The sequence below is a fragment of the Rhinoderma darwinii genome, chromosome 6 (genome assembly GCF_050947455.1).
Source record: "Rhinoderma darwinii isolate aRhiDar2 chromosome 6, aRhiDar2.hap1, whole genome shotgun sequence".
NCBI classification, from domain to species: Eukaryota; Metazoa; Chordata; class Amphibia; order Anura; family Rhinodermatidae; genus Rhinoderma; species Rhinoderma darwinii.
The window spans coordinates 971,886-998,772 of NC_134692.1; the positions used below are offsets into that span (position 1 = coordinate 971,886).

At 41.1% G+C, this 26,887-nt stretch overlaps 1 protein-coding gene across 2 annotated transcripts in view; it reads right to left on the bottom strand.

Moving 5' to 3' along the window:
* DDX18 (DEAD-box helicase 18) overlaps window positions 1-26,887 on the bottom strand; it is a 44,948-nt gene that overhangs the window by 8,544 nt on the left and 9,517 nt on the right. For both annotated transcript variants that reach the window (XM_075828986.1, XM_075828985.1), the window contains exons 6-8: window positions 17,863-18,062; window positions 17,670-17,784; window positions 17,459-17,598 (exon numbers count right to left, since the gene is read on the bottom strand). In XM_075828986.1, the coding sequence (XP_075685101.1) occupies window positions 17,459-17,598; window positions 17,670-17,784; window positions 17,863-18,062 (455 nt within the window). The remainder of the gene's footprint in view (window positions 1-17,458; window positions 17,599-17,669; window positions 17,785-17,862; window positions 18,063-26,887) is intronic.

A 26,887-nucleotide genomic window follows, 5' to 3' on the forward strand; every position in this document is an offset into this window, starting at 1 on the left:
CTGTGTACATCTTATACTGATCCTATATACAGACACTACATCTCCTCTGTGTACATCTTATACTGATCCTATATACAGACACTACATCTCCTCTGTGTACATCTTATACTGATCCTATATACAGACACTACATCTCCTCTATATACATCTTATACTGATCCTATATACAGACACTACATCTCCTCTATATACATCTTATACTGATCCTATATACAGACACTACATCTCCTCTGTGTACATCTTATACTGATCCTATATACAGACACTACATCTCCTCTGTGTACATCTTATACTGATCCTATATACAGACACTACATCTCCTCTGTGTACATCTTATACTGATCCTATATACAGACACTACATCTCCTCTGTGTACATCTTATACTGATCCTATATACAGATACTACATCTCCTCTGTGTACATCTTATACTGATCCTATATACAGACACTACATCTCCTCTGTGTACATCTTATACTGATCCTATATACAGATACTACATCTCCTCTGTGTACATCTTATACTGATCCTATATACAGACACTACATCTCCTATGTGTACATCTTATACTGATCCTATATACAGACACTACATCTCCTCTGTGTACATCTTATACTGATCCTATATACAGACACTACATCTCCTCTGTATACATCTTATACTGATCCTATATACAGACACTACATCTCCTCTGTGTACATTATACTGATCCTATATACAGACACTACATCTCCTCTGTGTACATCTTATACTGATCCTATATACAGATACTACATCTCCTCTGTGTACATCTTATACTGATCCTATATACAGACACTACATCTCCTCTGTGTACATCTTATACTGATCCTATATACAGACACTACATCTCCTCTGTGTACATCTTATACTGATCCTATATACAGACACTACATCTCCTCTATATACATCTTATACTGATCCTATATACAGACACTACATCTCCTCTATATACATCTTATACTGATCCTATATACAGACACTACATCTCCTCTGTGTACATCTTATACTGATCCTATATACAGACACTACATCTCCTCTGTGTACATCTTATACTGATCCTATATACAGACACTACATCTCCTCTGTGTACATCTTATACTGATCCTATATACAGACACTACATCTCCTCTGTGTACATCTTATACTGATCCTATATACAGACACTACATCTCCTCTGTGTACATCTTATACTGATCCTATATACAGATACTACATCTCCTCTGTATACATCTTATACTGATCCTATATACAGACACTACATCTCCTGTATACATCTTATACTGGTCCTATATACAGACACTACATCTCCTCTGTGTACATCTTATACTGATCCTATATACAGACACTACATCTCCTCTGTATAGTGTACATCTTATACTGATCCTATATACAGACACTACATCTCCTCTGTGTACATCTTATACTGATCCTATATACAGACACTACATCTCCACTGTGTACATCTTATACTGATCCTATATACAGATACTACATCTCCTCTGTGTACATCTTATACTGATCCTATATACAGATACTACATCTCCCCTGTATACATCTTATACTGATCCTATATACAGATACTACATCTCCTCTGTGTACATCTTATACTGATCCTATATACAGACACTACATCTCCTCTGTGTACATCTTATACTGATCCTATATACAGACACTACATCTCCTCTGTGTACATCTTATACTGATCCTATATACAGACACTACATCACCTGTGTACATCTTATACTGATCCTATATACAGATACTACATCTCCTCTGTGTACATCTTATACTGATCCTATATACAGATACTACATCTCCCCTGTATACATCTTATACTGATCCTATATACAGATACTACATCTCCTCTGTGTACATCTTATACTGATCCTATATACAGATACTACATTTCCTCGGTGTACATCTTATACTGATCCTATATACAGACACTACATCTCCTCTGTGTACATCTTATACTGATCCTATATACAGACACTACATCTCCTCTGTACATCTTATACTGATCCTATATACAGATACTACATCTCCTCTGTGTACATCTTATACTGATCCTATATACAGATACTACATCTCCTCTGTGTACATCTTATACTGATCCTATATACAGATACTACATCTCCTCTGTGTACATCTTATACTGATCCTATATACAGACACTACATCTCCTCTGTGTACATCTTATACTGATCCTATATACAGACACTACATCTCCTCTGTGTACATCTTATACTGATCCTATATACAGACACTACATCTCCTCTGTGCACATCTTATACTGATCCTATATACAGATACTACATCTCCTCTGTGTACATCTTATACTGATCCTATATACAGACACTACATCTCCTCTGTGTACATCTTATACTGATCCTATATACAGATACTACATCTCCCCTGTGTACATTATACTGATCCTATATACAGACACTACATCTCCTCTGTACATCTTATACTGATCCTATATACAGACACTACATCTCCTCTGTGTACATCTTATACTGATCCTATATACAGACACTACATCTCCTCTGTATACATCTTATACTGATCCTATATACAGACACTACATCTCCTCTGTGTACATCTTATACTGATCCTATATACAGACACTACATCTCCTCTGTGTACATCTTATACTGATCCTATATACAGACACTACATCTCCTCTGTGTACATCTTATACTGATCCTATATACAGACACTACATCTCCTCTGTGTACACCTTATACTGATCCTATATACAGATACTACATCTCCTCTGTATACATCTTATACTGATCCTATATACAGACACTACATCTCCTCTGTATACATCTTATACTGATCCTATATACAGACACTACATCTCCTCTGTACATCTTATACTGATCCTATATACAGATACTACATCTCCTCTGTGTACATCTTATACTGATCCTATATACAGACACTACATCTCCCCTGTATACATCTTATACTGATCCTATATACAGACACTACATCTCCTCTGTGTACATCTTATACTGATCCTATATACAGACACTACATCTCTGTGTACATCTTATACTGATCCTATATACAGATACTACATCTCCTCTGTGTACATCTTATACTGATCCTATATACAGATACTACATCTCCTCTGTGTACATCTTATACTGATCCTATATACAGACACTACATCTCCCCTGTATACATCTTATACTGATCCTATATACAGATACTACATCTCCTCTGTACATCTTATACTGATCCTATATACAGATACTACATCTCCTCTGTGTACATCTTATACTGATCCTATATACAGACACTACATCTCCTCTGTGTACATCTTATACTGATCCTATATACAGACACTACATCTCCTCTGTACATCTTATACTGATCCTATATACAGACACCACATCTCCTCTGTGTACATCTTATACTGATCCTATATACAGACACTACATCTCCTCTGTATACATCTTATACTGATCCTATATACAGACACTACATCTCCACTGTGTACATCTTATACTGATCCTATATACAGACACTACATCTCCTCTGTGTACATCTTATACTGATCCTATATATAGATACTACATCTCCTCTGTGTACGTCTTATACTGATCCTATATACAGACACTACATCTCCTCTGTGTACATCTTATACTGATCCTATATACAGACACTACATCTCCTCTGTGTACATCTTATACTGATCCTATATACAGATACTACATCTCCTCTGTGTACATCTTATACTGATCCTATATACAGATACTACATCTCCTCTGTGTACGTCTTATACTGATCCTATATACAGACACTACATCTCCTCTGTACATCTTATACTGATCCTATATACAGACACCACATCTCCTCTGTGTACATCTTATACTGATCCTATATACAGACACTACATCTCCTCTGTATACATCTTATACTGATCCTATATACAGACACTACATCTCCACTGTGTACATCTTATACTGATCCTATATACAGACACTACATCTCCTCTGTGTACATCTTATACTGATCCTATATATAGATACTACATCTCCTCTGTGTACGTCTTATACTGATCCTATATACAGACACTACATCTCCTCTGTGTACATCTTATACTGATCCTATATACAGACACTACATCTCCTCTGTGTACATCTTATACTGATCCTATATACAGATACTACATCTCCTCTGTGTACATCTTATACTGATCCTATATACAGATACTACATCTCCTCTGTATACATCTTATACTGATCCTATATACAGATACTACATCTCCTCTGTGTACATCTTATACTGATCCTATATACAGATACTACATCTCCTCTGTACATCTTATACTGATCCTATATACAGACACTACATCTCCTGTATACATCTTATACTGATCCTATATACAGACACTACATCTCCCCTGTGCACATCTTATACTGATCCTATATACAGATACTACATCTCCTCTGTGTACATCTTATACTGATCCTATATACAGACACTACATCTCCTCTGTATACATCTTATACTGATCCTATATACAGATACTACATCTCCTCTGTGTACATCTTATACTGATCCTATATACAGACACTACATCTCCTCTGTGTACATCTTATACTGATCCTATATACAGACACTACATCTCCTCTGTGTACATCTTATACTGATCCTATATACAGATACTACATCTCCTCTGTGTACATCTTATACTGATCCTATATACAGATACTACATCTCCTCTGTGTACATCTTATACTGATCCTATATACAGACACTACATCTCCTCTGTGTACATCTTATACTGATCCTATATACAGATACTACATCTCCTCTGTATACATCTTATACTGATCCTATATACAGATACTACATCTCCTCTGTATACATCTTATACTGATCCTATATACAGACACTACATCTCCTCTGTGTACGTCTTATACTGATCCTATATACAGATACTACATCTCCTCTGTGTACATTATACTGATCCTATATACAGACACTACATCTCCTCTGTGTACATCTTATACTGATCCTATATACAGACACTACATCTCCTCTGTGTACATCTTATACTGATCCTATATACAGACACTACATCTCCCCTGTATACATCTTATACTGATCCTATATACAGATACTACATCTCCTCTGTGTACATCTTATACTGATCCTATATACAGACACTACATCTCCCCTGTATACATCTTATACTGATCCTATATACAGATACTACATCTCCTCTGTGTACATCTTATACTGATCCTATATACAGATACTACATCTCCTCTGTGTACATCTTATACTGATCCTATATACAGACACTACATCTCCTCTGTATACATCTTATACTGATCCTATATACAGACACTACATCTCCTCTGTGTACATCTTATACTGATCCTATATACAGACACTACATCTCCTCTGTATACATCTTATACTGATCCTATATACAGATACTACATCTCCTCTGTGTACATCTTATACTGATCCTATATACAGATACTACATCTCCTCTGTGTACATCTTATACTGATCCTATATGCAGACACTACATCTCCTCTGTGTACATCTTATACTGATCCTATATACAGACACTACATCTCCTCTGTGTACATCTTATACTGATCCTATATACAGACACTACATCTCCTCTGTGTACATTATACTGATCCTATATACAGACACTACATCTCCTCTGTGTACATCTTATACTGATCCTATATACAGACACTACATCTCCTCTGTGTACATCTTATACTGATCCTATATACAGACACTACATCTCCTCTGTGTACATCTTATACTGATCCTATATACAGACACTACATCTCCTCTGTGTACATTATACTGATCCTATATACAGATACTACATCTCCTCTGTGTACATCTTATACTGATCCTATATACAGATACTACATCTCCTCTGTGTACATCTTATACTGATCCTATATACAGATACTACATCTCCTCTGTATACATCTTATACTGATCCTATATACAGACACTACATCTCCTCTGTATGCATCTTATACTGATCCTATATACAGACACTACATCTCCTGTATACATCTTATACTGATCCTATATACAGACACTACATCTCCTCTGTGTACATCTTATACTGATCCTATATACAGACACTACATCTCCTCTGTGTACATCTTATACTGATCCTATATACAGACACTACATCTCCTGTATACATCTTATACTGATCCTATATACAGACACTACATCTCCTCTATATACATCTTATACTGATCCTATATACAGACACTACATCTCCTCTGTGTACATCTTATACTGATCCTATATACAGACACTACATCTCCTCTGTGTACATTATACTGATCCTATATACAGACACTACATCTCCTCTGTGTACATCTTATACTGATCCTATATACAGACACTACATCTCCTCTGTGTACATCTTATACTGATCCTATATACAGACACTACATCTCCTCTGTGTACATCTTATACTGATCCTATATACAGACACTACATCTCCTCTGTGTACATTATACTGATCCTATATACAGATACTACATCTCCTCTGTGTACATCTTATACTGATCCTATATACAGATACTACATCTCCTCTGTGTACATCTTATACTGATCCTATATACAGATACTACATCTCCTCTGTATACATCTTATACTGATCCTATATACAGACACTACATCTCCTCTGTATGCATCTTATACTGATCCTATATACAGACACTACATCTCCTGTATACATCTTATACTGATCCTATATACAGACACTACATCTCCTCTGTGTACATCTTATACTGATCCTATATACAGACACTACATCTCCTCTGTGTACATCTTATACTGATCCTATATACAGACACTACATCTCCTGTATACATCTTATACTGATCCTATATACAGACACTACATCTCCTGTATACATCTTATACTGATCCTATATACAGACACTACATCTCCTGTATACATCTTATACTGATCCTATATACAGATACTACATCTCCTCTGTGTACATCTTATACTGATCCTATATACAGACACTACATCTCCTCTGTGTACATCTTATACTGATCCTATATACAGACACTACATCTCCTCTGTACATCTTATACTGATCCTATATACAGACACTACATCTCCTCTGTGTACATCTTATACTGATCCTATATACAGATACTACATCTCCTCTGTACATCTTATACTGATCCTATATACAGACACTACATCTCCTCTGTGTACATCTTATACTGATCCTATATACAGACACTACATCTCCTCTGTACATCTTATACTGATCCTATATACAGACACTACATCTCCTCTGTATACATCTTATACTGATCCTATATACAGACACTACATCTCCTCTGTGTACATCTTATACTGATCCTATATACAGATACTACATCTCCCCTGTATACATCTTATACTGATCCTATATACAGATACTACATCTCCTCTGTGTACATCTTATACTGATCCTATATACAGACACTACATCTCCTCTGTATACATTATACTGATCCTATATACAGACACTACATCTCCTCTGTGTACATCTTATACTGATCCTATATACAGACACTACATCTCCTCTGTGTACATCTTATACTGATCCTATATACAGACACTACATCTCCTCTGTGTACATCTTATACTGATCCTATATACAGATACTACATCTCCTCTATATACATCTTATACTGATCCTATATACAGACACTACATCTCCTCTGTGTACATCTTATACTGATCCTATATACAGATACTACATCTCCTCTGTATACATCTTATACTGATCCTATATACAGACACTACATCTCCTCTGTGTACGTCTTATACTGATCCTATATACAGACACTACATCTCCTCTGTGTACATCTTATACTGATCCTATATACAGACACTACATCTCCACTGTGTACATCTTATACTGATCCTATATACAGATACTACATCTCCTCTGTGTACATTATACTGATCCTATATACAGACACTACATCTCCTCTGTGTACATCTTATACTGATCCTATATACAGACACTACATCTCCTCTGTATACATCTTATACTGATCCTATATACAGATACTACATCTCCTCTGTGTACATCTTATACTGATCCTATATACAGACACTACATCTCCTCTGTGTACATCTTATACTGATCCTATATACAGACACTACATCTCCTCTGTGTACATCTTATACTGATCCTATATACAGACACTACATCTCCTCTGTGTACATCTTATACTGATCATATATACAGACACTACATCTCCTCTGTGTACATCTTATACTGATCCTATATACAGACACTACATCTCCTCTGTGTACATCTTATACTGATCCTATATACAGACACTACATCTCCTCTGTATACATTATACTGATCCTATATACAGACACTACATCTCCTCTGTATACATCTTATACTGATCCTATATACAGACACTACATCTCCTCTGTGTACATCTTATACTGATCCTATATACAGACACTACATCTCCTCTGTATACATCTTATACTGATCCTATATACAGACACTACATCTCCCTGTGTACATCTTATACTGATCCTATATACAGTCACTACATCTCCTCTGTGTACATCTTATACTGATCCTATATACAGACACTACATCTCCTCTGTATACATCTTATACTGATCCTATATACAGACACTACATCTCCTCTGTGTACATCTTATACTGATCCTATATACAGATACTACATCTCCTCTGTGTACATCTTATACTGATCCTATATACAGATACTACATCTCCTCTGTGTACATCTTATACTGATCCTATATACAGACACTACATCTCCTCTGTGTACGTCTTATACTGATCCTATATACAGACACTACATCTCCTCTGTGTACGTCTTATACTGATCCTATATACAGACACTACATCTCCTCTGTATACATCTTATACTGATCATATATACAGACACTACATCTCCTCTGTGTACATCTTATACTGATCCTATATACAGACACTACATCTCCTCTGTGTACATCTTATACTGATCCTATATACAGACACTACATCTCCTCTGTATACATTATACTGATCCTATATACAGACACTACATCTCCTCTGTGTACATCTTATACTGATCCTATATACAGACACTACATCTCCTCTGTGTACATCTTATACTGATCCTATATACAGATACTACATCTCCTCTGTGTACATCTTATACTGATCCTATATACAGACACTACATCTCCTCTGTGTACATCTTATACTGATCCTATATACAGATACTACATCTCCTCTGTGTACATCTTATACTGATCCTATATACAGACACTACATCTCCTCTGTGTACGTCTTATACTGATCCTATATACAGACACTACATCTCCTCTGTGTACATCTTATACTGATCCTATATACAGACACTACATCTCCTCTGTGTACATCTTATACTGATCCTATATACAGATACTACATCTCCTCTGTGTATATCTTATACTGATCCTATATACAGACACTACATCTCCTCTGTATACATCTTATACTGATCCTATATACAGACACTACATCTCCTCTGTACATCTTATACTGATCCTATATACAGACACTACATCTCCTCTGTGTACATCTTATACTGATCCTATATACAGATACTACATCTCCTCTGTGTACATCTTATACTGATCCTATATACAGACACTACATCTCCCCTGTGTACATCTTATACTGATCCTATATACAGACACTACATCTCCTCTGTATACATCTTATACTGATCCTATATACTGACACTACATCTCCTCTGTGTACATCTTATACTGATCCTATATACAGATACTACATCTCCTCTGTATACATCTTATACTGATCCTATATACAGACACTACATCTCCTCTGTGTACATCTTATACTGATCCTATATACTGACACTACATCTCCTCTGTGTACATCTTATACTGATCCTATATACAGATACTACATCTCCTCTGTATACATCTTATACTGATCCTATATACAGACACTACATCTCCTCTGTGTACATCTTATACTGATCCTATATACAGACACTACATCTCCTCTGTGTACATCTTATACTGATCCTATATACAGACACTACATCTCCTCTGTGTACATCTTATACTGATCCTATATACAGATACTACATCTCCTCTCTATACATCTTATACTGATCCTATATACAGACACTACATCTCCTCTGTATACATCTTATACTGATCCTATATACAGACACTACATCTCCTCTGTGTACATCTTATACTGATCCTATATACAGATACTACATCTCCTCTGTGTACATCTTATACTGATCCTATATACAGACACTACATCTCCTCTGTGTACATCTTATACTGATCCTATATACAGACACTACATCTCCTCTGTGTACATCTTATACTGATCCTATATACAGATACTACATCTCCTCTGTGTACATCTTATACTGATCCTATATACAGACACTACATCTCCTCTGTGTACATCTTAGACTGATCCTATATACAGATACTACATCTCTGTATACATCTTATACTGATCCTATATACAGACACTACATCTCCTCTGTATACATCTTATACTGATCCTATATACAGACACTACATCTCCTCTGTGTACATCTTATACTGATCCTATATACAGACACTACATCTCCCCTGTGTACATCTTATACTGATCCTATATACAGACACTACATCACCTCTGTGTACATCTTATACTGATCCTATATACAGATACTACATCTCCTCTGTGTACATCTTATACTGATCCTATATACAGATACTACATCTCCTCTGTGTACATCTTATACTGATCCTATATACAGACACTACATCTCCTCTGTGTACATCTTATACTGATCCTATATACAGACACTACATCTCCTCTGTGTACATCTTATACTGATCCTATATACAGATACTACATCTCCTCTGTGTACATCTTATACTGATCCTATATACAGACACTACATCTCCTCTGTGTACATCTTATACTGGTCCTATATACAGATACTACATCTCCACTGTGTACATCTTATACTGATCCTATATACAGACACTACATCTCCTCTGTGTACATCTTATACTGATCCTATATACAGACACTACATCTCCTCTGTGTACGTCTTATACTGATCCTATATACAGATACTACATCTCCTCTGTATACATCTTATACTGATCCTATATACAGATACTACATCTCCTCTGTGTACATTATACTGATCCTATATACAGATACTACATCTCCTCTGTACATCTTATACTGATCCTATATACAGACACTAAATCTCCCCTGTATACATCTTATACTGATCCTATATACAGACACTACATCTCCTCTGTGTACGTCTTATACTGATCCTATATACAGATACTACATCTCCTCTGTATACATCTTATACTGATCCTATATACAGACACTACATCTCCTCTGTGTATACATCTTATACTGATCCTATATACAGACACTACATCTCCTCTGTGTACATCTTATACTGATCCTATATACAGATACTACATCTCCTCTGTGTACATCTTATACTGATCCTATATACAGACACTACATCTCCTCTGTGTACATCTTATACTGATCCTATATACAGATACTACATCTCCTCTGTGTACATCTTATACTGATCCTATATACAGATACTACATCTCCTCTGTGTACATCTTATACTGATCCTATATACAGACACTACATCTCCTCTGTGTACATCTTATACTGATCCTATATACAGATACTACATCTCCTCTGTGTACATCTTATACTGATCCTATATACAGACACTACATCTCCTCTGTGTACATCTTATACTGATCCTATATACAGATACTACATCTCCTCTGTGTACATCTTATACTGATCCTATATACAGACACTACATCACCTCTGTGTACATCTTATACTGATCCTATATACAGATACTACATCTCCTCTGTATACATCTTATACTGATCCTATATACAGATACTACATCTCCTCTGTGTACATCTTATACTGATCCTATATACAGACACTACATCTCCTCTGTGTACGTCTTATACTGATCCTATATACAGACACTACATCTCCTCTGTATACATCTTATACTGATCCTATATACAGATACTACATCTCCTCTGTATACATCTTATACTGATCCTATATACAGATACTACATCTCCTCTGTGTACATCTTATACTGATCCTATATACAGATACTACATCTCCTCTGTGTACATCTTATACTGATCCTATATACAGACACTACATCTCCTCTGTGTACATCTTATACTGATCCTATATACAGACACTACATCTCCTCTGTATACATCTTATACTGATCCTATATACAGACACTACATCTCCTCTGTATACATCTTATACTGATCCTATATACAGATACTACATCTCCTCTGTGTACATCTTATACTGATCCTATATACAGGCACTACATCTCCTCTGTGTACATTATACTGATCCTATATACAGACACTACATCTCCTCTGTGTACATCTTATACTGATCCTATATACAGACACTACATCTCCTCTGTATACATCTTATACTGATCCTATATACAGACACTACATCTCCTCTGTGTACATCTTATACTGATCCTATATACAGACACTACATCTCCTCTGTATACATCTTATACTGATCCTATATACAGACACTACATCTCCTCTGTGTACATCTTATACTGATCCTATATACAGACACTACATCTCCTCTGTATACATCTTATACTGATCCTATATACAGACACTACATCTCCTCTGTGTACATCTTATACTGATCCTATATACAGATACTACATCTCCCCTGTATACATCTTATACTGATCCTATATACAGACACTACATCTCCTCTGTGTACATCTTATACTGATCCTATATACAGACACTACATCTCCTCTGTACATCTTATACTGATCCTATATACAGATACTACATCTCCTCTGTGTACATCTTATACTGATCCTATATACAGACACTACATCTCCTCTGTATACATCTTATACTGATCCTATATACAGACACTACATCTCCTCTGTGTACATCTTATACTGATCCTATATACAGACACTACATCTCCTCTGTGTACATCTTATACCGATTGTATATACAGACACTACATCTCCTCTGTATACATCTTATACTGATCCTATATACAGACACTACATCTCCTCTGTGTACATCTTATACTGATCCTATATACAGATACTACATCTCCTCTGTATACATCTTATACTGATCCTATATACAGACACTACATCTCCTCTGTGTACATCTTATACTGATCCTATATACAGACACTACATCTCCTCTGTACATCTTATACTGATCCTATATACAGACACTACATCTCCTCTGTATACATCTTATACTGATCCTATATACAGACACTACATCTCCCCTGTATACATCTTATACTGATCCTATATACAGACACTACATCTCCTCTGTGTACATCTTATACTGATCCTATATACAGACACTACATCTCCTCTGTATACATCTTATACTGATCCTATATACAGACACTACATCTCCTCTATATACATCTTATACTGATCCTATATACAGATACTACATCTCCTCTGTGTACATCTTATACTGATCCTATATACAGATACTACATCTCCTCTGTGTACATTATACTGATCCTATATACAGACACTACATCTCCTCTGTATACATCTTATACTGATCCTATATACAGACACTACATCTCCTCTGTGTACATCTTATACTGATCCTATATACAGACACTACATCTCTTCTGTGTACATCTTATACTGATCCTATATACAGATACTACATCTCCCCTGTGTACATCTTATACTGATCCTATATACAGACACTACATCTCCTCTGTGTACATCTTATACTGATCCTATATACAGACACTACATCTCCTCTATATACATCTTATACTGATCCTATATACAGATACTACATCTCCCCTGTGTACATCTTATACTGATCCTATATACAGACACTACATCTCCTCTGTGTACATCTTATACTGATCCTATATACAGACACTACATCTCCCCTGTGTACATCTTATACTGATCCTATATACAGACACTACATCTCCTCTGTGTACATCTTATACTGATCCTATATACAGACACTACATCTCCTCTGTACATCTTATACTGATCCTATATACAGATACTACATCTCCTCTGTATAGTGTACATCTTATACTGATCCTATATACAGACACTACATCTCCTCTGTGTACATCTTATACTGATCCTATATACAGACACTACATCTCCTCTGTGTACATCTTATACTGATCCTATATACAGATACTACATCTCCTCTGTATACATCTTATACTGATCCTATATACTGATACTACATCTCCTCTGTGTACATCTTATACTGATCCTATATACAGACACTACATCTCCTCTATATACATCTTATACTGATCCTATATACAGATACTACATCTCCCCTGTGTACATCTTATACTGATCCTATATACAGACACTACATCTCCTCTGTGTACATCTTATACTGATCCTATATACAGATACTACATCTCCTCTGTGTACATCTTATACTGATCCTATATACAGACACTACATCTCCTCTGTATACATCTTATACTGATCCTATATACAGATACTACATCTCCTCTGTGTACATCTTATACTGATCCTATATACAGACACTACATCTCCTCTGTGTACATCTTATACTGATCCTATATACAGATACTACATCTCCTCTGTATACATCTTATACTGATCCTATATACAGACACTACATCTCCTCTGTGTACATCTTATACTGATCCTATATACAGACACTACATCTCCTCTGTACATCTTATACTGATCCTATATACAGATACTACATCTCCTCTGTATACATCTCATACTGATCCTATATACAGACACTACATCTCCTCTGTGTACATCTTATACTGATCCTATATACAGACACTACATCTCCTCTGTGTACATCTTATACTGATCCTATATACAGACACTACATCTCCTCTGTGTACATCTTATACTGATCCTATATACTGACACTACATCTCCTCTGTGTACATCTTATACTGATCCTATATACAGACACTACATCTCCTCTGTGTACATCTTATACTGATCCTATATACAGATACTACATCTCCTCTGTGTACATCTTATACTGATCCTATATACAGACACTACATCTCCTCTGTGTACATCTTATACTGATCCTATATACAGACACTACATCTCCTCTGTATACATCTTATACTGATCCTATATACAGATACTACATCTCCCCTGTATACATTATACTGATCCTATATACAGACACTACATCTCCTCTGTGTACATCTTATACTGATCCTATATACAGACACTACATCTCCTCTGTATACATCTTATACTGATCCTATATACAGACACTACATCTCCCCTGTGTACATCTTATACTGATCCTATATACAGACACTACATCTCCTCTGTGTACATCTTATACTGATCCTATATACAGATACTACATCTCCTCTGTGTACATCTTATACTGATCCTATATACAGATACTACATCTCCTCTGTGTACATCTTATACTGATCCTATATACAGACACTACATCTCCTCTGTGTACATCTTATACTGATCCTATATACAGATACTACATCTCCTCTGTGTACATTATACTGATCCTATATACAGACACTACATCTCCTCTGTGTACATCTTATACTGATCCTATATACAGATACTACATCTCCTCTGTATACATCTTATACTGATCCTATATACAGATACTACATCTCCTCTGTGTACATCTTATACTGATCCTATATACAGACACTACATCTCCTCTGTATACATCTTATACTGATCCTATATACAGATACTACATCTCCTCTGTGTACATCTTATACTGATCCTATATACAGATACTACATCTCCTCTGTGTACATCTTATACTGATCCTATATACAGACACTACATCTCCTCTGTGTACATCTTATACTGATCCTATATACAGACACTACATCTCCTCTGTGTACATCTTATACTGATCCTATATACAGATACTACATCTCCTCTGTGTACATTATACTGATCCTATATACAGATACTACATCTCCTCTGTATACATCTTATACTGATCCTATATACAGACACTACATCTCCTCTGTGTACATCTTATACTGATCCTATATACAGACACTACATCTCCTCTGTGTACATTATACTGATCCTATATACAGATACTACATCTCCTCTGTATACATCTTATACTGATCCTATATACAGACACTACATCTCCTCTGTGTACATCTTATACTGATCCTATATACAGATACTACATCTCCTCTGTATACATCTTATACTGATCCTATATACAGACACTACATCTCCTCTGTGTACATCTTATACTGATCCTATATACAGACACTACATCTCTTCTGTGTACATCTTATACTGATCCTATATACAGACACTACATCTCCTCTGTGTACATCTTATACTGATCCTATATACAGACACTACATCTCCTCTGTGTACATCTTATACTGATCCTATATACAGATACTACATCTCCTCTGTGTACATCTTATACTGATCCTATATACAGACACTACATCTCCTCTGTGTACATCTTATACTGATCCTATATACAGACACTACATCTCCTCTGTGTACATCTTATACTGATCCTATATACAGATACTACATCTCCTCTGTGTACATCTTATACTGATCCTATATACAGACACTACATCTCCACTGTGTACATCTTATACTGATCCTATATACAGACACTACATCTCCTCTGTGTACATCTTATACTGATCCTATATACAGACACTACATCTCCTCTGTGTACATCTTATACTGATCCTATATACAGACACTACATCTCCTCTGTGTACATCTTATACTGATCCTATATACAGACACTACATCTCCTCTGTATACATCTTATACTGATCCTATATACAGATACTACATCTCCTCTGTGTACATCTTATACTGATCCTATATACAGACACTACATCTCCTCTGTGTACATCTTATACTGATCCTATATACAGATACTACATCTCCTCTGTGTACATCTTATACTGATCCTATATACAGACACTACATCTCCTCTGTGTACATCTTATACTGATCCTATATACAGACACTACATCTCCTCTGTGTACATCTTATACTGATCCTATATACAGATACTACATCTCCTCTGTATACATCTTATACTGATCCTATATACAGATACTACATCTCCTCTGTGTACATCTTATACTGATCCTATATACAGACACTACATCTCCTCTGTGTACATCTTATACTGATCCTATATACAGACACTACATCTCCTCTGTACATCTTATACTGATCCTATATACAGGGGTGAAGCCTCCGTTGTCGCCCCGTTACCTGCTCCAGACCATCCACAGTCGCCGTGTCCTTGTTGTCGTCCACACCCACATACAGCGGCTCCTTCTTAAGGGAGATCCGGGCCAGGTCCTCCACCTTGCGGGTCTGAGTGGCAGAGAAGAGCATGGTCTGCCTGCGCCCTGCGGGGGAGGAGACGGTTATTTGTGGGGTCACTACTACATCTCTAGCCGTCCCCCGGCCCCCCACTCACTCGGTAACAGGTTGATTATCTGCTTCATTTCCTGCTCGAATCCGACCTCCAGGATACGATCGGCCTCGTCGATGACCAGACACTGGAGGTTTTTGTACATGAATCCAGGCGTGTTCTACAAAAAAAGGTGGCGGAAAGTTAGACTGCTCTGATGTCACGAGTGAGAACACGAGACACCCAGCGCGCTCCTCACCTGCATGTGGTCCAGCAGCCGCCCAGGGGTCGCCACAATAATATTCACCCCATTGGCGAGTTTCTGAGCTTCCGCCGACCTGTTGCTGCCGCCCATTATCAGCCCATATGTGTGAACGTGATGCGCCATCAACTCCTTCAGAACCCCGAACGTCTGCATGGCGAGCTCCCGCGTGGGGGACAAGATGAGGACCCCCGTTCCTGCAGTAAAAAATAAAATAACGGTCCAGGTCACACCTAGAAAACATTGGTGCCGGATTATCAGACATTGCGGTTCATCAGGGACATCGATGCTGCTGCTCACTCGGCTCTGGACACTACGTATGGAGCGGGCTGACGGGCTGCCTGTATTACAGCTGGGACTGGAGAGAACCGCCATTCAAAAGGGAGCGTCACCACAAACTGGCAGCAGCACAGTAACGGCGTCACACTCCGGTCAGGCTACACACGATTTTCAGATGTGCGGCTCCGTTTGATTGCCAGGGTCAGGCAGTACAGAAGCCGCCATCACGCAGCGATTAAGACTTTATTCTTCATATGCACATGAGCTTTTTGGAGCAACGAGGGCATCACCAGCTCCACCTTCTATGCCTAGTCCCTCCCCTTCTATGCCTAGTCCCTCCCCTTCTATGCCTAGTCCCTCCCCTTCTTCTTTGATTGACAGGTCCAGGCAGTACAAAGCCGTGATCCCGCTTGGCCCCGTGTTCTCCTGAGCTGCGCCCGAGCCCTGGCTTCTGAGTCGGCGCATGCCCAGCACGTCACTGAAGTTTCATCGGTCGAATTGGCTCTACTGCGCATGCACAGATTCAGAAGACGAGGCGCGGGCGCAGCGCCGGAGAATACGGGATCACATCTTCGTACTGCCTGCACCTGTCAATCAAAGAAGGGAGGGAGGGACTGGGGACAGACGGTAGCGATGTTTGGAGCAGGTGACGCCCTCGTTGCTCCAAATGTTTATTTGCATATGAAGAATTTAGTGATTAATCGCTACAACGGAGCCGCACATCCGAAAAATGAAACCAGCGACGACATTCAGGCACTAGATTACTGCGCTGCAGCTGTGACAGGCAGATGTCTGGTGACGGACTCCTGATAACCACTTACATCTCGCAGTCAATAGTGATTGCAGAATCTAAAGAGTCAGGCAGAGGAGGGGACCCGCTCACCCCAGCAGTGCCATTGCAGAGTGCCGAAGGGTTGTTAGCCGGGCGTCCAACGAATGCCCCGAGCTCTGCCCCGTTACCAGCACTTAGAAGGACAATGCACCGTAACACACAATCTTTACAGTCCCAGCGACCGAACAATCAAATCTTTAAGTCCCGTAATGAGACAGGAGAAAAAATACATTAAAAAAAAAAAGCCACTCTCTGTTTTTTGGTCGTCACCGTAACATCCTCTCGTCCCGTTCATTGGGGGACACAGACCGTGGGTACATGCTGTTGCCACTAGGGGCCTTGACACTAAAAATAAAAAGTGTGGCTCCTCCTACAAGATATGCCCCGCCCACAGACACGGAGCTGTTCAGTCTGTCCACAAGCAGTCAGGGTATGTGCACACACACTATTTACGTCCGTAATTGACGGACGTATTTCGTCCGGAAGTCCCGGACCGAACACAGTGCAGGGAGCCGGGCTCCTAGTATCATAGTTATGTACGGCGCTAGGAGTCCCTGCCTCTCCGTGGAACTGCTGTCCCGTACTGAAAACATGATTACAGTACGGGACATTTGTCCTGCAGAGAGGCAGGGACTCCTAGCATCGTACATAACTATGATACTAGGAGCCCGGCTCCCTGCACTGTGTTCGGTCCGGGACTTGCGGCCGAAATACGTCCGTCAATTACAGACGTAAATAGTGTGTGTGCACATACCCTAAGAGAAGCAGATACAGGGTAAGAGAGGAACGTCAAACCACAGAGGGGAATCCTCAAACTGACAACAAAAAACCCGGAAAATACAATGGGTGGAAGTTGTGTCCCCCAATAACTGGACAAGGAAGGAATTTAATCCTGGTTTTCCGTTCGTTACATTGGGGGACACTAATATGGGTGTCCTAGAGAAGTCCCCAGAGATGAGAACAGAAGACAGGACATGGTCAGCTATTTCACAGATCCCTGCAAGACCTTGTGACCCAAGGAAGCGCCTGCAGAGGCAAAATGTGCCCACCTGAGGGAACGTGACCAAAGTGTAAGAGGAGACCACGTGGCCGCCCTGCACAACTGAAGGGCAGAGGAAGGTACAACCAGTGTGGTAGAGCGGACCGTGAGCCCCAAACCCAATAAGCCTCACAAACAATCATTCAAATCCAGCAAGCAATGGTGGTCTTAGAGGCTGCCAACCCCTTCCTGGACCCCTCTGGCAGGATTAATCAAGAAGGAAGGTCAGTCTGCAAGGTGCAGGGAACGTCCAGGTTGTGGAGAGAACGTTCCCTGGAATGACAGAGACTGAGAAGAGGACGGCAGAAAGAGGTCCTTATTCAAGAGAAAGACAGAGCCGGGGCAAAAGAAGAAGAGGGCACCATACGAAGCACCGCCACATCCTACTGGAACCAAATGAAGAGCGGCAGGATAAATCCACCAGATCAGAGACCCTCCGGAGGAAAGTCACCGCTGCCACCGCGAGAGAGACTGCACGCAAACGTTCAGACGGAGAACCTCCAATACCAGGATGCAATCCCATGAAGGAGTCGGAGGACGAGAAGGGGGAAAATCGCATGGTAAACCCTCTATAGAAAAGTCTCGGCATCAGACTTGGAGGTCAACGAGCTACTAAACAAGATGGATAGTGCAGACACCGGTCCCTTCAGGAAACTAAGGGCCAAACCCTGATCCAGCCCACCCTGGAAGAGGGAAAAACTCTGGGAGGTAGAAAATCGCAGAGGAGGGAGATCCTCACATCAACTAATTCAAGTCTTTCAGGTACGAGGATAAAAGTGGACTGAGGAAGGCTTCCGAGCCCACGAGAGTGGTAAAAAAACCCTGTCCAACAAACCACGAGCCCTCAGAATGGCGGCCTTAGCAGTCACAATGTGAAACTCAGCGACCTCAAATTCTGGTGGAAGAGAGGTCCCTGAGGGAGGTCGGGACTGTCAGGAGGGACACCACATCCGTGTAACAGCGACCCTGACATGTGGCGCTACCAGGATAGCTGTTGGAGGAGCCGTGGCAGAGGGGGAAATCCATAGAGGAGCCTGAAGCAGGTTCACGGAGTCACAGAAGCGTCCACGGCATATTCCTCTCAGCAACGTGCTCGGGATAGGAAGCAGAGAACCTTGCAGGTGAGCCGGGACGCCATCAGCACCACATTTCACTCGCCCCATCAGGCGCAAATCGGGTTGAAATCGTCCTGGTGGAGGAACTACTCCCGGTGATTCAACCTTCACCACTAAGGAAATCCATGACCCAGTTGTCGATCCCTGGAATGTGTAATGAGAGCGGGAACGAGATGATCTACCCGGGTGAGAAGCTTTGTGGCCTCTGCCAGTAATGAGTCCTGCCTTGGTGATTGAGACAAACCACAACCGACCTGCACTAGATGGACGGACTGGAGCAAAGTCCAGTGCAGCAGGCAAAGGAAGATGGCCCTCAACGCCAGCAGGTCGACGGGAAGAAGCGATTCCTGTGGGGACCACAGCTCCCGTGCCATGACATTTCAAAATGTTCCTCCCCACCCCTTAAGACCAGCATCCGTGAAGAGGATCTGCAGGTCAGCGGAAGGAAGGAGAGACTGCAGGAAATGGCTGGTTAGGAGATTCACCACTGGAGGTACAACAGACAGCCAGAGGAAGGAGGATCCTTGACCCCAGGAGTTCAGAGAATGGCTCCCCTGGGAGAGGATGTCCCGCTGAAGAGGGCGAGTATGGAACTGTGCGAAGGGAATGGCTTCAACCAAGGCCACCATGATTCCGAGGACTCGCATGCAGAAGTGGAGAGAGGTTGGTAAAGCTGTCCACAAGGAGCAAATCCCTTACTGAAGAACAGACCACTCTCGCTGGCTGTATTCCTGAGTGGGGACACTCAATCTATCGGGAGGGGAACAGACAAGATTTGGAGCGGTTGACAATCAAACCGAACCCGACCAAATCACAATGTCCTCCTGGATAGGCGATTTGATCAAGGACAACGGACACCCCCCCTGGTCAAAAGGAGTACCATCCCCACAGACAGGATTTTTGTTAAAACGCTAAGGCTGGGTTCACACGAGCATGTTCGGTCAGTAATGGACGGACGTATTTCGGCTGCAAGTCCCGGACCGAACACAGTGCAGGGAGCCGGGCCCCTAGCATCATAGTTCTGTACGATGCTAGGAGTCCCTGCCTCTCCGTGGAACTACTGTCCCGTACTGTAATCATGATTACAGGGACAGTTGTCCTGCAGCAAGGCAGGGACTCCTAGCATCGTACAGAACTATGATACTAGGAGCCCGGCTCCCTGCACTGAGTTCGGTCCGGGACTTGCGGCCGAAATACGTTCCGTCCTTTACGGACCAAACATGCTCGTGTGAATCCAGCCTAAGGGCTGGAAGTCAGAACAATGGTAGGAGCCACAAACTGGTAACTGTGAGAAGGCACTGCAAAGAGGAAGCAGCACGGGTGGGACTGGCAAATCAGAACATGCATTCTCCTCTAACATCATGGACGTGAATGCAACACCCTTGTTCTATGGAAGCGATGACTGATCGGAGGGATGCCATGCGGAAATGGCGGACCTTGACATACTTCTTGAGATGCGGAGGTCTACAATGGGATGAACCAAGCGGTTTTTCTTTGGTACAACAAAAAAGGTTGGGTCGAGGGCACCTGAATAAGGACTCCTTGAAGGAACAGAATCCATAGGTTCCTGAACCCAGGCGCCTGAAAAGTGGGAGAGCCAGACGTCCTAGAAGTATAGAAGTCTGCTCCCCAGCCGATCTGAAGAGTGGGGGCGCAACTGCAGATAAGTTGGGCTTACCACAGACATGGGCAAACTACGGCCCGCGGGCCACATACGGCCCGTTAGGCTTTTTAATCCGGCCCGCCGAACTTGTCCAAGATATATCCGTCCTCAGCAGCTGCTAGTTCGCGCAGGAGGACGGATATATCCGTCCTGTGATCGCACGGGTACTGACAGTTTACCCACGCGATCAGCGGCAGGAGCACGGCTGTTATACACAGCCTGGCTCCTGCTGCAACTGCCGGAATCGAAGCACGCGCCGATTCCGGCAGTTTAACCCATTAAATGCCGCTGTCAACAGTGACAGCGGCATTTAATGTGTTTGACAGAGGGGGGAACTCCCTCTGTCTCCCGATCGGCGCCCCCGCAAACAAATCGCGGGTCGCCGTCGGGTTTCCATGACAGCCGGGGGTCTAACAAAGACCCCCAGGTCTGTCTTCAGCATCTGCCTGTTAGGCGATGCCAGAGGCATGACCTAATAGGTTGCCTGTCAGTTTTACACTGACAGGCAATAATGCTTTGGTATACGAAGTATACCAAAGCATTATATATGCGATCGGCATATCGCATAGTGAAGTCCCCTGGTGGGACTAAAAAAAAAAAAGTAAAACCGTTAAATAAAGTTTGTGAAAAAAAAAATAAAAAAAATTACAGTCAAAGTCAAATAAAACTACTTTTTTGCCCCAAAAAGTGGTTTTATTTAATAAAACTGTCAAAACAAATCACACACACACATATATGGTATTCCCGCGATCGTAACAACTTGACCAATAAAATGAACACATTAATTAAACCGCCGGATGAACGGCGTCCAAAGAAAACGCAAAAAACAACGGCAAAATTCTCTCTTTTCTCCCATTCCCCCCATAAAAAATAAAATAAAAGTTCATCTATAAGTTCTATGTACCCCAAAATAGTACTAATGAAAACGACACATTGTCCCGCAAAAATCAATCCCACGTACGGCCACATCGACGGAAAAATAAAAAAATGACGGCTCTTGGAACGCGGCGATGCAAAAACAAGTAATTTTTTTCTAAAAGGCTTTTTATTGTGCAAACGTAGAAAAAACATATAAAACCTTTACACATTTGGTATCCCCGTAATCGTGCCGACCCATAGAATAAAGTGAACATGTTATTTACGCTGCATAGTAAACGGCGTAAATTTATAACGTGAAAATTAATGCTGGAATAGCTGCTTATTTTCAATTCTCTCCTAAAATAAAGTTAATAAAAGTTAATCAATATATTGTAAGCATCTAAAAATGGTGCAATTACAAAATACAACTCGTCCCGCAAAAAACAAGCCCTTATACGGCTATGTCGACGGAATAAAAAAAGAGTTACGACTCTTGGAATGCGACCGTGAAAAAAACAAAAATAATCCTTGGTCATTAACGTGCAAAATGGCCCGGTCATTAAGGGGTTAATGTGGCGCGTATTTCTCTTTAATTTTCACTTCGTTTCACGTCACCATTAAGCCCTTCGGTTTTCAAAGAGTACAATATCAGCCGTCACTTTGCCACGAAGCATGCAAACTATGCTAGCAAGCAGTCAACACAAGAACGGGCGGCTACTGCTCAGAGGTTGGCAGCTCATTTACAGAGTCAACAGAACTTTTTTCTTGATAAATCACAGTGCGTATGTTATTTTAATCTATTGACATTTCCTCCTCCCAGTATCTGCGAAATAGTATGTAAATGCCATATCTTGCATATTCCTTGAGACAAATTTATTAACTGATAAGGGCTATTTTTCACATTTGAAAGACAGTTAATAAATTGGCTTGTAGTGTTCTTACTGTGCTATGAGGTTTGCACACACTAGTATATCCGGCCCAAACACTCCCTCCAAATGCTCCTGGCCCGGCCCCTCTGTCAAATTTTAGAACCCATTGTGGCCCGCGAGTCAAAAAGTTTGCCCACCCCTGGCTTACCAGCTCCGGCCTTGGCCGACTGAGATCGGGAATGGCAAGAGGAGCTGGGCCTTGATCGAGGGTTTGGCCTACTGGTCCTGGTGGGACTGTTCTCTGGAAGAAGGAAGGCTGGAGTACACATGAAAGGACCGAGATTGAGGACCTGCCTTCTTGACTGGGGTGTTCAGTAAAGATGAAGTCTGTGGCACTCTGCAGGTTGTCTGGGTGCCATCACTAGGGTTCCCACCCAGTCTGTATTTAGAAGGTAAACTCAAGCACTCCTTAGGTCAATATGCAGAAAAGAGAGTTAAAGGGAAGGGGTCATGATTTATATTTTATTTTTTTATTATATTGCTTTTAATGTAAACAAAAATGTTATTTATTTGTGTTGTCACTTTCTACTTTTTAATGTATTCATACCTTTACTTCTCTATGGGGGCTGCCATTTTTTTTTTCATCTCTGTGTCGATTAACAACAGAGATGGAATACGGCAGCTACATAGGAGTCAATGAACGGCAGCCGTCCATGGCCTCTGCTATCTGGCTCTGTACAGCGCAGACGCAGGTCAGTCACACAGCAGAGCAGCGGTTTGTAGGGAGATAGCAGGCGCCATTATGAAGACCGGCCGCACTGCAGGTAAGGTGTCTGTCTGTCCCTCTCTCCCTCACAGACCGCCGCTCTCGTGACCCCCGACAGACCCCCCCCCCACCCGACGCCCGCCCCGTCACTAGATGTATTGTCAGTGTGGACGGTGTGCGGTTGGAAGCTTGTAATATGCAGCAGGGTGCGTGTGTCTGTGTAGCAGAGCAGAGTGCGTGTGTGTGTCTGTGTAGCAGAGCAGAGTGCGTGTGTGTGTCTGTGTAGCAGAGCAGAGTGCGTGTGTGTGTCTGTGTAGCAGAGCAGAGTGCGTGTGTGTGTCTGTGTAGCAGAGCAGAGTGCGTGTGTGTGTCTGTGTAGCAGAGCAGAGTGCGTGTGTGTGTCTGTGTAGCAGAGCAGAGTGCGTGTGTGTCTGTGTAGCAGAGCAGAGTGCGTGTGTGTCTGTGTAGCAGAGCAGAGTGCGTGTGTGTCTGTGTAGCACAGCAGAGTGCGTGTGTGTCTGTGTAGCACAGCAGAGTGCGTGTGTGTCTGTGTAGCACAGCAGAGTGCGTGTGTGTCTGTGTAGCACAGCAGAGTGCGTGTGTGTCTGTGTAGCACAGCAGAGTGCGTGTGTGTCTGTGTAGCACAGCAGAGTGCGTGTGTCTGTGTAGCACAGCAGAGTGCGTGTGTGTCTGTGTAGCACAGCAGAGTGCGTGTGTGTCTGTGTAGCACAGCAGAGTGCGTGTGTGTCTGTGTAGCACAGCAGAGTGCGTGTGTGTCTGTGTAGCACAGCAGAGTGCGTGTGTGTCTGTGTAGCAGATGTGGCGTATGCACGGGCGCCGCTGATCCTTCATAGCCGCTTATCAGCCGTTTTGAGGAATAGGGCAACTAATACCATGATATTCCTATACTTATGCAGACGAAGCCTTTCGTAGCTACTTGGACGCATTACAGTAGGTGATGAGACAGATCAACCAATTACTCCGGAGGAGACCATGACGCAGATGGGGGTGCCCATTTAGTGGTAGTTCTACTGACCCAGGGTCGAGACAAAAATAGAACGTAAGGCGTAGTCCGTAGCCTCAAAGGTGGACCAGGCAAAGGACTCCATGATGCGACCCACAGGTTCTTGAACTAAGTTGTGCCAGCCATAGGCAAAGTAATAGCTTTGGCCAGGTGGGAAACCAGAGGTCCACTTGGAAGAGACCCCTTCCTGAAACGGATACATCCAGCCGGCTAGAGTGAATTAACTTCTTGTCCAGGTGTTGCCATGCCATGAACACTATGCCGTCAAGATCAAAAGGACCCGGAAAGACCCCGTCTGGGACCATTGAGGTTAATGGAAGGAAACCAAATCAGGCAAAAGCTCTGCATCAGGGACCTGTAAAGTGCCACGGACGGCCTTCAACAGTAGGACGACAGTTTGGAAGAGGGTCACCCGGATCCAAATTAAAGAGCTCCCCCTCTGATGAGGCCTCCATGGGAGAAAGGAGGCACCAGACTGCACCTCCAGTGGGGGAGGGGAGGCAGAAGAGGCTGGAAAAAACTATGTTTGTGTGGATCTTGCCGGTCTTAGGAGCCGCCACGTGAAGACGACGCGAGT